Consider the following 15,379-nt stretch of genomic DNA (forward strand, 5'->3'; position numbering starts at 1 on the left):
GCTAGAGAATTATCTTGGTCGTGGTGGATAGCTCAGTGAAAACCTTGTAGCAACACACATGATAGAAGGTTAAGGGGGTGTCAGAGGAGAATTCCACGCATGCAATCCAATTGGTGCCTTGTGTTCACAGAAGGACCTTTGAGCCAGCAAATACCTCTGGGAACCAGACATTGGGGATTCTATTACCGTTATTTGCACTGCCTAAATATATTCTAAAACTGGGAAAAGTAAAACCAAAATGATGCACCTGGACAAGAAAGCTAAATACTTGGGTTTTTAATTTGAGGAGTGAGGATTGCATCATTTTGTAAATTGGACATAGGGCAAAAATTGATAAACTGCCCTACTAACTAAAATCCACGGTGGCCCAATGAAATAAATTGCAAATTAAGACAAACCCTAAGAATGAAAATCAACTTCTAGGGAGTTATGTTTAGCCTGGAGAAGAGACTTAGAGATACTATGATTTGTTGTTGTTTAGTCGTGTCCGACTCTTCGTGACCCCATGGGCCAGAGCACGCCAGGCACTCCTGTCTTCCACTGCCTCCCGCAGTTTGGTCAAACATGCTAGTCGCTTCGAGAACACTGTCCAACCATCCTCTGTCATCCCCTTCTCCTTGTGCCCTCAATCTTTCCCAACATCAGGGTCTTTTCCGGGGAGTCTTCTCTTCTCGTGAGGTGGCCAAAGTATTGGAGCCTCAGCTTCAGTATCTGTCCTTCCAGTGAGCACTCAGGGCTGATTTCCTTAAGAATGGATAGGTTTGATCTTCTTGCAGTCCATGGGACTCTGAAGAGTCTCCAGTTTGAATGGCTTCAAATAGGAGATTCGGACTAAGCCTTAGGACTGTTTGACGGTGGAACCTCTTTTTAAATAGGTAGGATGGCCATCTGTCAGAGATTCTTTGCTTGTGATTCCTGCACTGCAGTGGGTTTGAGTAGATTACTCTTGGGATCCCTTTCGACTCAACAATTCTGAGATTCCTTTAAAAGCAGTAGGTCTTCCGAGCAGATATGCATATAGTGGTAGTGTTAAACTTGAGCGACCTTGCAACGAACGAGGTGGCGCTAGGCATGGGTAATAACAAGGCACAGCACTGGGGCGAGAGGGAGGGAAAGCTGAGGCAGTGCATGCCTCCGCCCGCGTGTGGGAAGCAACGCAGAATAAGGACACGGGCGGGCGCAGTTCCGAAGGGAACGTGGTTCGCAGAGAGCGCGTAGGGTGGGGGAGCTTCCACGGGCACAGCAGGCCGCCGGGAGACCGCATGCGCAACCCCCGCTCGCATCTGGATTCGCTCGCGGCCCAAAGTGGGCGGGGAAAAGGAGGGAGAGCCTCCTCACGTGCGCCGTCCCCTCACGCTGCGGGAGCCCCTGATTGGCTGGTGCTCCCGGGAGAGGGCGTGACTTGCGAGGTGGCGTAGAAATCGCCATAGTGGAGGCGGCGGCGGAGGCAAGAGCTCCGTAGTCGGCGGAGGGAGGGAGCGAGCAAGAGCCCGGCCATGGCGTACGGCGGCCTCGCAGTGCCCATCACCGTCATGAGCGTGTTCTGGGCGGTGGTCGGCGGCGTCGTGCCGTGGTTTGTGCCCAAGGGGCCTAACCGGGGGTAAGTGCCCGGAGGCTTCGTGAGGGGACGGGACGTTCTCGGCAAGGGAGACCGGTGGCGGGCGGCCCTTTTCCAGGAGGCCTGGCTGCCCCAACCGGCCGGCCGTGGGAGCTTGCAGTGCTCTGGCTACACCTCCGCCTCCGTCTGCCTAATAGCCGTTTTCCTGGCCTGGGAGGGGAACTAAAGCGGTTTTTTCGCAGTTCGCATTTTTCCACGGCCTGTTGTTCTACGTTCTCGGAGGATGCGACGCAGTGAGCAACTGCCCTCGCGCAACCCCAGTTGCGGCCTTCCTTTCTTTCTCCCTTGTGCCTCCTCTTCCTGTTCCTTTTTTTTTCTTCTCCCACCTCCACCCCGCTTCCCATAGCAGCGCCGGCCCTGCCAGCCTTTCTGGGAGCTTCTGTGCGGCACTGGCACTTTTTGAGTGGCAGGTGTCAATTCAGAAGCAGCTACACCTGCGACGCGGCTGGAGTTCCCTTGGGATTTCCCAGCGTCGACCCCCTTTTATTTTAGTACCCATCCCGTGTTAAGTTAACCTGTTTCAAATGGAGCAGCCCCCGAGTCAAATGCACTGTTTTGCGTTATCTCTTGAAACGGAATATTGTTTGAGATATTCTGGGAATAGCTGCTTTGTAAAAGAGGGGTCAGATGTCACAGTCATTTAACAACCATGTCGCAGTCTTGTGATAATTTATCTTTTCCGTCTGCTGTGTGTAACTCTTTCCCCTAATTCGAAGACTATGAGGTGGATAAGCTAGTTCCGTTTGTAATTAATCCATTAACCAAACTGCTGAATTCCTAAGTGCATTCTGGTTGTTCATCCTGGAGGTTTTCTTTGTGATTTGAAATAAGATTTTCCTATTGAACCACATTTTCCTCTCTGATAACTTCCTCTTCCAGTGCCATTGAGGATTTTCTTTCTTTCTACATTTCCATTACTGGTGCTGAATGTCCAGCTAGGATTACCAGCAACAGTACTAGTTTATTTCTTTGAAATGTATAAATAGTTTTTCAGCAAAAACCTACAAAACAGTGAATGATAACATATGGGGCAGGGAGGCAGTTAGACCTAAGAGAGAGCAGCACAATAACACCCAATTAGCAGTAGGTGTCTTGACATCTAAGTTGCATTATGAGTCGGGTTTAAGAAGTGGGCCTGAACAGTGTTTGTGTTTCTGGCATAAGCCATAATTGATGCTAAGATTGAAATTAGCTTCCATAGCTAGAGATTGTCAACGTTTTCCTTTCTAAACAGGAAAAATCAATTGTGTGGCCTGCATTTCTGAAAACACTTTCCCACTCAATGTTCCCGGCTTTACGACATTTATTGAGGCAGGGGGATTTCCTCCCCACATACTTAACAAGCTTGAAATGATTTTTTCACTGCATTCTCTTTGTCTTGAATTAGTGATTCAACCATATAATGAAATGTGAGCAGAACTAAGTGCAGCTCAGCTCAGTGCTGCATTTTATGCTTTTAAGGTGTTGGTTAGATACACCAGAGTAAAAAGTGTTCCCTTTTAATACATATCCCATGTTCGCTACCTAGGCAAGAGGCCTAGGCAGTAGTATCCAAGCACCCAACTTGTGATATCTATTTTGAATTTATATTTATTCATGCAAAGGTTTCATCTCCTGTCCTGATTTGAAGACCTACTTCTCTTAGTGGTCTATATTGTTTTTAGCATTGGTACTAACAGCCTCTTTGCAAACAGGGTGCTCTAAATTCTTGGTGGGTCAGAATCTAGCACTGGTGGGTTGAGGACAGGACAACAGACTTGGGTGCAAATATTTTGACAGATGGTGCTTTAGGATCATATTTATTAAAATATTTATGGCCTGCCTTATATGCATTGATCTCAGGGCAGGATACACATTGCATTTAAAACAATCATTCAGTTATATAGATTCAAAATATGTTGCTTAAAATAGAAGAGAGGAAAAAATTAAACCCGAGTTTCTTATGGTGCTCATTAATCTTACATGATACTGAATTTCACAACTGGGATCATGGAGTAAGCAGAACCTTGAGAATTGATTCTAAACAATTAGATGTGTTATCTGAAACTACAGCTGTGGGGTAGCTTTAATTTACTGCGAGTACTGTAATGACCAAGAGACTTGAGTTGTGAACCTAGAAATCACTAGTTCAGGTATTACTTTGAACTTACTAGATGGCACCTAGCAATCTACCGTCTCTCAGTCCCCCCACTCCCCCATCTTCAATGTAGGGAGAGTCCTGACCTACCTGACATGGTGGTTGTGAGGATTCCTGATATGAAAATAATCTTGGTATGTATGAAGCACCTTAGAATGTTCAAGTATTATTATTGTTATTGCAATAGATTTACATTGAATCATCCTCTGTCTGCATGTGTAAAAAACTGAGAAACTATTCAGCTGTGTTTCTTTTCTTTTGTCCAAAGAAAGTATGTAAATATTGCTTCCATTTTGTCAACCATTTCTTTCTTCCCCCTCTTTCTACAGTGTTATTAACACAATGTTGGTGACATGTGCTGTCTGCTGCTACCTCTTGTAAGTATCCATTTTTCTCCTTTCAGTCCAGATGTAGCCAAATCTTTGATAGCACAAAACTACAATGCCTTTTTTATTTTAGTAACCTGGCTGGGTTTCTGATGTGATTGGCTGATTTGCAAAAATATGAACATACTATGTAGGATAAAGAACTTTATATAGTTCTCTGATGTAAATCAATTGTTAGTTCTTAACCAGGGTATCATAAATGATGGGAACATTAAGTTTTCTATAATAGAGTTGACTGTACATGAGTCTTTTGGGATGCAGAAATTGAAGTCTTATCACCCTTCTGATTTCTGTGCTGTTTAATACTTAATAGTTGTGCTTCCTCCTTTTCTAGGAAATGTGTTTAAACCATTTCTGCTTCCTGTATTTCTGCTTTAAAATGACTTTTCAGAGTATTGCTAAAACAGTAAACCATAACAAAATTTTCAGCCTAGTTTTACCAGCTAACAGGCTCCTAGTTCAGCAATGCAGCTTATCCACATGGGAGTAAACTGATCTTCTGTACTAACAGGAAGCTAGTCAGCTAGAATACCATTGTGTAGTGCTAGTTTAATCTGAAGAATTTGCCTCTGCTTTTGCTTACACAAAGTCTAGATTGATCATCTTGCAGTGTTTACAGTCAGCATGCTTCCATCAAGAACTGCCTTGCTTTAGCTAGACTACCCTGGGGTATAGGCCTGTTTGTGTTTGGTTTAGTGCTAGGGCAAGCAAGTTTTGTGCAAGTACATCCTGCTTGTTTATGGTTCAACAAACCCAAAGACTCATGGATGTGAAGCTGTGACCTGGCTAACTTAAAAATGCATCACACCAGGATGTCTTTGTTTTTCCTTTGCTTTTATTCAAAGCACAAATATAGATGCATGTAGGCAGTAAAAAGTTCTGACAACTTAAGGTTAGTCACTTACAGGCATGTATGTTTTCTCTTTTTTGCTAAGCAGGTAGATCAAAAGGCTATTTTATCCCCAAATTCCTTGCTATGATTAAACATCCTGTCAAATACATGACTTTGACAATACTTTCTGCATGGACATCCAGCCATAAAGAGTTCTAGAAAGCAGTTGTCGTGGTGGGATGTTGTCTGGGAAAGAAGGAAGAAGGGGTTGTTACTAAACCAGGAAAAAGGTGGGTAAACACATAGACCTGGTGTCAGCACCCAATATAGTGAAGCATTTGCTGGGGCCTAAGCCATCACAGCAAAGCTGTTGCTTTGCCCTCCCCCTCCTCAGCTCCTCCTACCACCTGGGCCTTAGGCAGCAGTGATTCCACAGTGGAGAACCTCTCCTTCTGCTTGTTAACTTGTTGTGAGCTGGTGGCTTTGGCAGCAGCCATGACACTATAGTAGACTACAGTAGAGCTTGTAGAACTGTAGTAGAGCTTGCCTCCTGGCCTATTACAGAGCTATTGCCATGGGAGTGAATAGTATTGCTCATGGAGAGGAGCTGGTGGCTGCCCCTTAACCATGTGCTCTCAAGGAATCTTGCCTGGCAGTGCCAGGTGAGTGTAAGCTGGCAGCTGCAGCACTTCTGCCACCTGGGGTCCCAAGTGACAGCACATAAGCCTCCCTAAGACCCCCCCCATCAGCCCAAAAAAGTGGAGCTAGGATTCAGTACATAGCAAATACAGCAGTCAGAACTAGCTACGGGGTACAACTGTGTAAGTGATACTAAAATTTCAGAATACCTGACTCAGATAGTATCATGAGACTTCCAACATCTTAACCCACATGAGAGCTTCCTGTGTTGTTGGGATCAAGGGCTGAGTGCTGACCTTGCAGTACAGAAGCTATACAGTTCCTAGATCCCTGGGAAGAGGGAAGAATAATAGTTATTTATTTATTTATTTATACATACATACATACATACATACATACATACATACATACATACATACCCCACCCATCTGGCTGGGTTTCCCCCTGGTTGGCTTCCAACAGAATATTAAAAACATGATAAAACATCAAACATTAAAAACTTCCCTAAACAGGACTGCCTTCAGATGTCTTCTAAAAGACATTCCACAGGGCGGGTCCCACTGCCGAGAAGGTAGTGTTGTACCACTCTGAGGAATGTAGCTCTGAGGTGACTAGAGGTCTCCTAACAGCTCCCTGCGCCCTTAACAAACTAGTTTCCAATACAGTGGTACCTCGGTTTACGGCCAGTCAAGTTTATGAATTTTTCGGTTTACGAATTCTGCAAACCCGGAAAGAGTGTCCTGGTTTGTGAACTTTACCTCCGTCTATGACCGGAATCCGAACGATGGAAGGGCACCGGCGGCGGGAGGCCTCATTGGGGAAAGTGCAATTCGGTTTACGACCGGTTTCAGTTTACATCTGAACGGATTAAGGTCGTAAACCAAGGTACCACTGTACAATACTTTAGAAGTGTAGGCGGGGCCTAAGTGTCATGGTGCACAGGGCTTTTTGCAATATTCCCTTTGTGTAAATAGGGTCATCTTTACAAAAAAAAAAGAAAGAATCCAGGTCTACAAAGCTACAATATAGTACCTATAGCTCTGTGGAGCTAGTTTTTTCTTTTCTTTTTAAAAACTGTTTATAGGATTAAGGTGAAAAGTAAGAGGTTTGAGGAAAAAACGAGATGGGATGGAGATAAGGAGTCAAGGGAGGAACACTGAGATCCTTTTGAGCGAACTCCTTTTTTAAATCTTTTTCTTCCCCACCCATCCATGTGTTTTCTTTATGAATCTGATACCAGCTAAATCAATACCACTATGTATGTGGTGGGAACAGCTTGGTGCTCATATATAGCTTCAGGGTAATTTTCCACAGTTGTAAAAACATACAAGGGCTGCCCATTGCACTTCCATGGCTTGGTACAAATTTATCATAGGCTTTGATAAACAGTGTCCGCATTCACAACACCAAGTGAGAAAATAGCATCTTGCAATGTGGGACATGATTACAACTGGACTTCCATGGGAGTGGCTTTGGGCTTAGTTTGCATTTTCACAGAGCCCCACTTAGGAGTAAGCACTGCTGCTAGCTGAGAGGTGACCATGTTGCATACACTTTCAAGGAATAAAAATCAAAACCACTAGAATGCCTATATTGCGCAAATCTAATTGAAAAAACACATAAACGTAATAGGCTGTATAATAACAATTGTAAAGTTATTTAACTACTTCTCAAAATTAGATACAGCTTCTCATAATGTCAAAATCAACATTGTGACATAACATACTAAAATGTAGCTTATTCAGTTGACCACCGAGTCCACAGAGTTTTTTTACACTTTCAAGGAAACAATGACTAGCTCTATCTTCCTCCTCCTTGGAACCTAAGCTAGATTAAATGCTATTATAACCGCCTTCAATAGCCACCATGGGCTACATATGTGAATGGCAGTAGAACAAATGGATCTTGTCATCTGACATTCCAAACATAACTTCTTCTTGTTTTTAAAATAGTACTGCACTGCTCAAACAAACCCTGTATCAGTCATTATATGTTTTGATTCAATAAGGAGTGTAGGGCGAGGACATAAATGGGCCCTGGTCAACCGTTTTAATTATCTTCTGTAAATCTAAAAATTACAGCATGCAATGATGCAGAAAGGTGTCTTCTCAATAGAGTAGAAGGAAGGGAAGCTCCATATATAAAGCTTCTGTTGATATCTAGGCTTCCTTTTGACTTGGGTCTCCCCTTGTCCTTGTGAACAATCAGAATTGGTGAAGGTGACATCAGTATGGTGCAGAATTCCTAAGTTGTAGAGCCAGATAAGCTGGCCCTGCCTAACAGTGGAAGTTCAGTAGTTCTTCCTCTGCTTCCCAAGCAAGAGCAGTACATCTTCTACTTCACCTCTTTAGCTTTGTATTTCAGCTCAGTTTCTGCACATCTATTCTGTAGGTTAACACCAAATGCTAATCCTTATTTTCAAGGGAGATTTAGAATGCAATTATGTTAACTGATTTTCTCCCCCAAATAATTATGTGTGGCTACTATTTCATAATAAAATCTTCACTTCCCCCATATTTAAATATTTCTACTATTTTGGAACAGGTGGGAAGCGTGGCATCCAAAATCAATGGTAATTGTGAATGGCAGTGCTTTTGGCAACACTGAGATGTTACTAATGTAGCATATGCATTTTGCATATGTCTTCGTTGCTACTGTTGTAATAGTTTTTTTCATTACATATCCTTCATATGTATTGATGGGCAAAATGTTTTATGGCAGTCTTGGCAAAGAGCACAACTTTGTGGTTCTCTCATTTGTCAGTTCTTGGGACCTCCTCCCATCAAAGATAAAACAAAGTCTGAATCTGGGTGCTGATCATTAAGGCTGCCTTGTAATTTCTGTCTTGAGTAATTTTCCAGCAAGGTTGCTTTTGAAAATGAAACGGCATTCACCTTGTACCTAGTAGCACAGCTCTGGGTAGGTGAATTCTGTATTCAGAGTGCACTTGTAACTTGTTTGCTTTCATCATGTATACAGTAGTACCTCGGGTTACATACACTTTAGGTTACAGACACTTCAGATTACAGACTCCGCTAACCCAGAAATAGTACCTCGGGTTAATAACTTTGCTTCAGGATGAGAACAGAAATCGTGCTCCGGCAGCACGGCAGCAGCGGGAGACCCCATTAGCTAAAGTGGTGCTTCAGGTTAAGAACAGTTTCAGGTTAAGAACGGACCTCCAGAACGAATTAAGTACTTAACCTGAGGTACCACTGTACTAGAAATGGGGTGCGAAATCTGTATCCCCTTTGGATGTGGTTGGACTACAACTCCCATTGTCCCTGACAGCCTGTTGGGGCTGATGAGATCTGGAGTCCAGCAACATCTGGAGAGCCATATGTTAACTACTACTGTACTAGATAATGGTGAGGATGCCAGTGGAAAATATTGTAATGGGCTTACCTGAAATCTGCAGGAATCAGTACTACTGTGGCCCGAAACTGCCCTATGCTTGCTGCACAAAACATCCATTTTTGGTTTAGGCATGACTAACTTGCATGCGGGGGAGTGTCTTAACCTCCACCAGGAAAGAAGCTGTGGCTAAGGTTTGTGGGAGCTCCATGATTAATCTGGAAACAGGATAGCTTGCCTCTTGGTCACATGCTAGATTACATACAGTAGCTGTACAGATTGCCCTGTTATATGTTTGTTTTCTGCTGTTATAGTACCTTATTTTTTGATTTTCAAAATTTGGGGCAATTTGGGTTGTGTCGAACTAAGCCGTACTCAGGGTGGACTCATTCAAATTAATGAACCTAAGTTAGCCATGCCTATTAACTTCAGTTGGTCCACCCTGAGTAAGACTAGCATTGGATACAAACCTTTGTAATTACTTATAAAAAATAAATCTGATTATCATTTGAAAAGGCCAAATATCAGGCACCACAAGGGGAGTTTATTTCAACCTATGGCATCCTGATAAACCTATAGGAGCGTATGTGTTCTTTCTGTTTTCAAAATGTCTACTTTCAGGGAATCCTTTTCACATTGACATGCCTGTCACAGAACCGTGTGTGTAACTGAGAATACGTTCCACATTCCATTGGAGCAGGAAACTAACTGGCCGTGCTTTTTGGTCTTTGCTGTTACCCCTTGAGAACTGAGCACGTGCCATAGAATGCCTTCATAACTGTTTGTGGCTGTACATTGTGGAGGAAGAATGGTAACAGCAGAGAAGCTGCCTTTCAGGAAATCCTCTGCCCTTTGTTGATTGCTTCTGAAGAACCCCATGGGTTCTCTGGGACACAGTGTGAAAAGTGCTGACCTATAGCACGCTCTAAGAAGAGCAAACAGTAAGCAAACAAGCAAAATGTATGCTGGTTATATAAAGAGAAAGAGACAGTGTATGATATACACACTGCTACGTGACTATTTGATATGGGTTAAGCTTCCTTCTGGTCACAAATATGTCAGTTGGGACTCCAAACATGAGTAATCATATTTGTAGAATAATGGTCGGATAGCTCAGTTGGTTAGAGTGTGGTGCTCATAATGCCAAGTTTGCAGGTTCAAACCCTGTATGGGACAGCTGCATTATTCCTGCATTGCAGAGGGTTAGACTAGATGGTCCTCAGGATCCCTTCCAACTCTACAATTCTATGATTACATGATTTCAAGGGAAACTACAGGGATCAAAGAGGATGTCATCCTATATATGTAGCAATCCATGATGAAAATGCTAGATTTTGTCAGGACTCCTGTTATAATGAGTGTTGAAAGTGTGCATTAATTTTGCTGTGGCTGTTTAATCTGTAAAATTAAGAGCAGTACTGAAATTTGTCCAATGAACTCTGAATAGGATTAATCCTGTATTGCCTGTCTCTCTCTGTCTGCTATGGCTTTTCCTTCTCTTTCCCAGCTGACCTGCGTTTCATTCTCTGGTCGAAGCATCCAGGTTTGTGTGGAATTTTCCATGACTGCCTAAGCACTCTGCATCTGTAGCAGCTCACATTACAAAGCCGCTTTGCTCTTCCTCCTCCTTCTATAGCATTCTAGAATTAGCAGTTAGATGTGCCTGTGTGTTCACAAAATGTTTTGTGCACTGAACATTTAGCTACACAGTAATGTTGTACAAATTAAAGAGATTCTTAAGCCCTTTCTTATTTGCTGTTGTTAACATACCAAATATGTAACCCAGAAATAAATGTGTTGCAGTTTTCTAAGTGTTTTCCGTGCTACAAAATGTATTGTGTGCTCCTGGGGCATTGAGTCCTCCTGCTTCGCTAATATGGTCACTGCTCTGAGAAGTATGCATTTTGTTCTATAGCCATTGTTAGTAGCTTCACAAACTCTTAAAAGACATTCTGTGTTAGGTGGTCATAAAAGATACATGGGTAGAAGACTTAAGCTTTTTTAAGTATAACATTGATGCAAAAATCCTCTGACACTTGTCTCCTGCACCTAATGTATGTCCACTAGCAATGTCAATGTCTAAACAAGACACACCAACCCTGTGAAACTACAATTAGAGCAAGAGAAATGATGGGTCTGACAAATAGGGCTGCTGAGTGACTGTATTTTTAGGTTGCCCTTTAATATTGGAAGAAACCAGTCAGACCTGCAACAAAATGTTACCCTCTGGAGTGTTCATGTTCAGTCAGTCGTGCCCTTCTCCATACTTAATTCCATTACTCCTCACATCCAGTTTTCCAATTGCCTCTTGTCATTCAGCATTCTGTGTTCAGCATGCTCTGTTCTTATTAGGTTGTTTTACCGGGTTGCAAACCTTCTGGTTTCTCCAGGCCTGCTCATATGCCCCTTTTATGTGTGGAAGGTGCCTTTGGCTACATAAACAACATTACTCACCTCTGAACATGAGAACTAGAGGGAACCAGTAGGTCCCGGCATCAAAGTGTGGAGTGCTTGTTTAAGGTTCGAGTCTTTCCATCCCATCCCTCGCCCTGGCTTTCTGTCTTGTCTCCCCCAACAGTCAGTGAGCATTCTTTGCCCACAAAGCTGTCCTCATTGGACTGGTTTTTCTTCCTCGAAGTGTAGTGAACACTCTGGTGCACAGCTCCAGCTACATAGAAATCTTGGGTGTCTCCTTTGATTTCTATGAGTAGCTTTCTGTTTCATCACTGGGAAAATTTAAAAAAATAACTTCTCAGAGTGATCCTGGAAATTGCCTATCTGGACAAAGAGGTGGTTCTATCCCTTTTATGTTTTTATATTGCTGACTGTACAATATTTTATGAAGGGGTGGTATAGAAATAATCTTCAGGGGTACCTCTAATTTGCTGATACCTCCCACTTAGTGTGGGTAGTGTGGTTCTGGTTGCATAAGTGTGAGCACTACCAGACTTGAAATCATAATTCGTATGTAGATCAGCCTTCCTCCATTTGTTTTCTTTATTACAGTTCTCATCGTTCCTGACCATTGGCCATGCTGACTGGGGCTGAGGGGAGTTGCAAAACATATGGAGGAGCCCTAGGTTGGGGGAGGCTGATAGAAATGATGCTGATACATATTGAACTTCCTGGGTGATTGCATGAGTTAGAGCACTTTTTTAAACAGTGAAAATGGAAGAGAATCTGCCTAGTTAAAACATGAGAATTACTTGAAATGAAGTAGGGCAGTACACTTTGATTTATGGGCAGTTGCTCAAACTTTTATGGCTATCTCTTATTTTCAAAGTTTAATTTTGGTAACGTTTTGTTTGGACACTAGTTTTAAGTAACTGTTGCCATTCTATCTCTTCCTTGGGTATCCTGATAAATTTTAGTCATTCTGTTAATAGTCTGCTCTTGTCTTGCAGCTGGCTGATTGCAATCCTGGCTCAGCTGAACCCTCTCTTTGGACCACAGTTAAAAAGTGAAGTAATTACATATCTAAGGTACCACTGGCCTTAACCGATGTGCTCTTCTACTGCAGTTTGTGGACTGGGTAAATATTGCCACTTTTAAAATTATTTATTACATTTACATCCCACTTTTCCTCCAAGGAGTTCAGGTTGGTGGACATGGTTCACCTCCCATTTTATCTTCACAGCAACCCTGTAAGGGTTACAGTGAGTATTTTCTTTCAAACGCATCCAGATGGGCAGGGTACAAATAATAAATTATTATTATTATTATCATCATTTTATTTTATCGCACAACATGCAGAAAAAGCCATGGCATTTTATTGAGTTGAGGATAGTTATCTCCCAAGAAGAAACCAACTTGCTTTGTTGCAGAGATTGCAGCAATAGAACTTGTTGATCTTGTCATAATTTCATGTGTGATTGTTATAAATGCTAGTGCCCCTTTGACCCCTATCTCAATGATTGCAGTATACTGGATTATTTAGTACAAATGTTTACATAACCAGTGGAATTGGTACTTCAACTGCCAGCACAATTTCCATTCTTTCTCTATTGCCATTTTCTCTTTAATGAAAACTTGGACTCCCATGGTTTTGGCTCATGCTGCAAGTTTTTTCTCCATGCCATATTCCGTGTCTGTTGCAGAGCTACAAAAATGCAAATTCCAGTTTCTGTTTATGGGTTTCTAGAAAGAGAGCTGTGTTAGTCTCTTGCAGCAAAAGAAGGGAGAGGCTTATAGCATTTTGTTATGTCATAAAGTTTGGTGAACTTCTGCATCTGATGAAGTGGACTGTGGTCCATAAGAGCTTATGCCTCAACAAATATGATGGTCTTTAAGGTGGAGTAGCTAACGTGGTGCCCTTCAATTTTTGTTCAAAAATAAAAGAATTGTCTGCTTGCATGGGAGTGAGAAGCAATTGTTCCTATGCAAGCAAACAAATGGCACTGGCTCCCTTTTCTTCCTGCCTCTTGCCTTGCTATTCCTGGAGTCAAAAAGAGCTTTTGCTCTAAGGGGCACTAATCAATTATCCAGTGTTTATTCTGTCTACTTATTTAATATTGAACAAAATAGCTGTGCCCCCAAACCTCCTGTATGAGGAATGTGTTGTATAAGGGGGGGTATACCATTCTCTCCGCTTTAGTTCAGTGGTTGAACATTGCTGTTGCAATGTTGGCTAAGGCTTGACAGGGCTGTGGGTTGTTTTAGTAAGTCTTCGTCTCTCAATGCACCAAGAAGTTTGCCATACGAACAATTGCAGCAGGAAGCAACTTCAGGAATGTGGATTCTGTAATGGTGAAACTCAATAGTTCAAAAGGGTTCTACCTGCTGTTTTATCTTGCAGCTCTGATTCACCTTAATAACTATAATTTCCTCTGTTTGAAAAAGCTGAATAGCAGAGGACAACTGGTGGCTGATGTTATGGTTTAATTGTCTGCAGTTAAGCTTCCTTGAAACAAAGCTCTAGTGTTTTCAGATCAGGGTTGTAATGAATTGGGATAGTGACAGGCCGCAGTGAGCATAGGGAGCCTGGTTTCCCTTTTTTTAGCAACTCATACAAGTTGGCAGTAGTCTTGTATTTTACAAAGAAAGGCCTCGTGCAACACAGCAGTGAACCTGGCTGTATTTGCTTGTAATAGTGCAGTGCATCCTGCCAAGTAACAACTTGACTTGAAAATTAAATTGGTGGTATATCAATAACTAAGGAATTGGAATTAACTTGGAGGTAGGGGCAAAATTTAGCCTTGTTGCTCAAAGGTGATATTCTGGCACTACGTACTTGGTTTCTGCTCTTATTTTTTTTCTGATACTGCTAATACCAGTGGACTCTAGCTGACAGTTTGTATTGACTTATTACTGCATTTTGCACAATTGGTTCACGTTTTAGTGAGTAGAGTCTGGAAAGTAAGCCTTTCAAGATCCAAATGGATCTTCAACTATTAGTGTAAAATTTTCTTTGCAGCAACTGTGATGCTTAGTATAATAACACCTCCCTGCAAGAATTTAACTAATAGCTGAATTAAAAATGCCACTGAAAGAAACTAAACTGCTTTTTTGCTTTGCAGGATATGAAGAGATTTTCTTTATGTAAAGCCCTGTTGATCCAGATGCCTTCTAACGTACTTTGAATCCGACCACGTCTGCTCAATGCCTTACTGTCTGTTCTATTAAAAGAAATGTTTGCCTAATCTTGTTGTTTTTTCACGTATGAAAGTGCCTAATAGATACCTATATTTCTACTCAGTACAATGTTGTGCTTGAATTTCAAGTATTATAAATAATATTCCATCCCTCTTCTCTGCACTGACAGTGGCTAGATGGAATTGAGAATTGCCTCTGAGCATTTATTTGCCTTACCAATTTTTATACTAGACTGTCTGCTGATCCAGTTTTACAAGCACAGTCTGAATGCTGTGTCTGATAACTTTAAGAAATATGATTGTGTCCTCAAATCTGAAATAAAATTCTTTTCTTCTTAATGTAGTCTTCTGGCTTTCTTTAGAACACGTTGTTCTTGCATAAGCATATTCAGCACTTTTATAACATCTGAAAAGTTAGGGACTTAATGATTGGTTGCATGCCTGTGTGGAACAGTTCAGTTGCTTCACTGAAGTTTGCCTCACCCTTCATGAAGTGTGTATGCTGTGAGAAATACCCACTATGAGAACTTGGATACTTTCATAGTGTTTGAATGGAACTGCAGTACAAATAGTGTAATTGTTCCTTAAGCCATATTAAGTTCAGGATAGAATTTACAAATGTTTATGAAATAATGAAGTGACTGGGTAACCCGCATATAATTTGCTTCATCAGCTGGTTTGCTTAGAAGCATATATTAGGAATGAATATGGTTACAAAGCAGCTTTTGTGATGTTTTGTGCATGGCAGACTTCTAAAGTGATCATGCAAATGTATTGTGGGAATAATACTTGGGAGTGGCTGTGCTTTTGAATGTGCTTTTG

The 15,379-nt window shown here is 41.9% G+C and overlaps 1 protein-coding gene across 1 annotated transcript; it reads left to right on the forward strand.

The window, feature by feature from the left end:
* The first annotated feature begins 1,342 nt into the window (after positions 1 to 1,342).
* On the forward strand, positions 1,343 to 14,896 carry ATP6V0E1 (ATPase H+ transporting V0 subunit e1). Its single transcript, XM_053376620.1, has 4 exons — positions 1,343 to 1,600; positions 4,085 to 4,132; positions 12,371 to 12,498; positions 14,483 to 14,896. Exons 1-3 carry the CDS (start codon positions 1,497 to 1,499, stop codon positions 12,462 to 12,464), a joined length of 246 nt encoding a protein of 81 aa, XP_053232595.1. The 5' UTR covers positions 1,343 to 1,496; the 3' UTR covers positions 12,465 to 12,498; positions 14,483 to 14,896.
* Positions 14,897 to 15,379: the final 483 nt, after the last annotated feature.

This window comes from Podarcis raffonei, chromosome 2, assembly GCF_027172205.1.
Source record: "Podarcis raffonei isolate rPodRaf1 chromosome 2, rPodRaf1.pri, whole genome shotgun sequence".
NCBI classification, from domain to species: domain Eukaryota; kingdom Metazoa; phylum Chordata; class Lepidosauria; order Squamata; family Lacertidae; genus Podarcis; species Podarcis raffonei.

Excerpts from the sequence above, each read along its gene's own strand:
- ATP6V0E1 (XM_053376620.1), top strand. The coding sequence starts at position 1,497 with ATGGCGTACGGCGGCCTCGCAGTGCCCATCACCGTCATGAGCGTGTTC. Across the intron at positions 1,601-4,084 it reads CCCAAGGGGCCTAACCGGGG|TGTTATTAACACAATGTTGG; the intron begins GTAAGTGCCCGG and ends CTCTTTCTACAG. Across the intron at positions 4,133-12,370 it reads GCTGTCTGCTGCTACCTCTT|CTGGCTGATTGCAATCCTGG; the intron begins GTAAGTATCCAT and ends CTTGTCTTGCAG.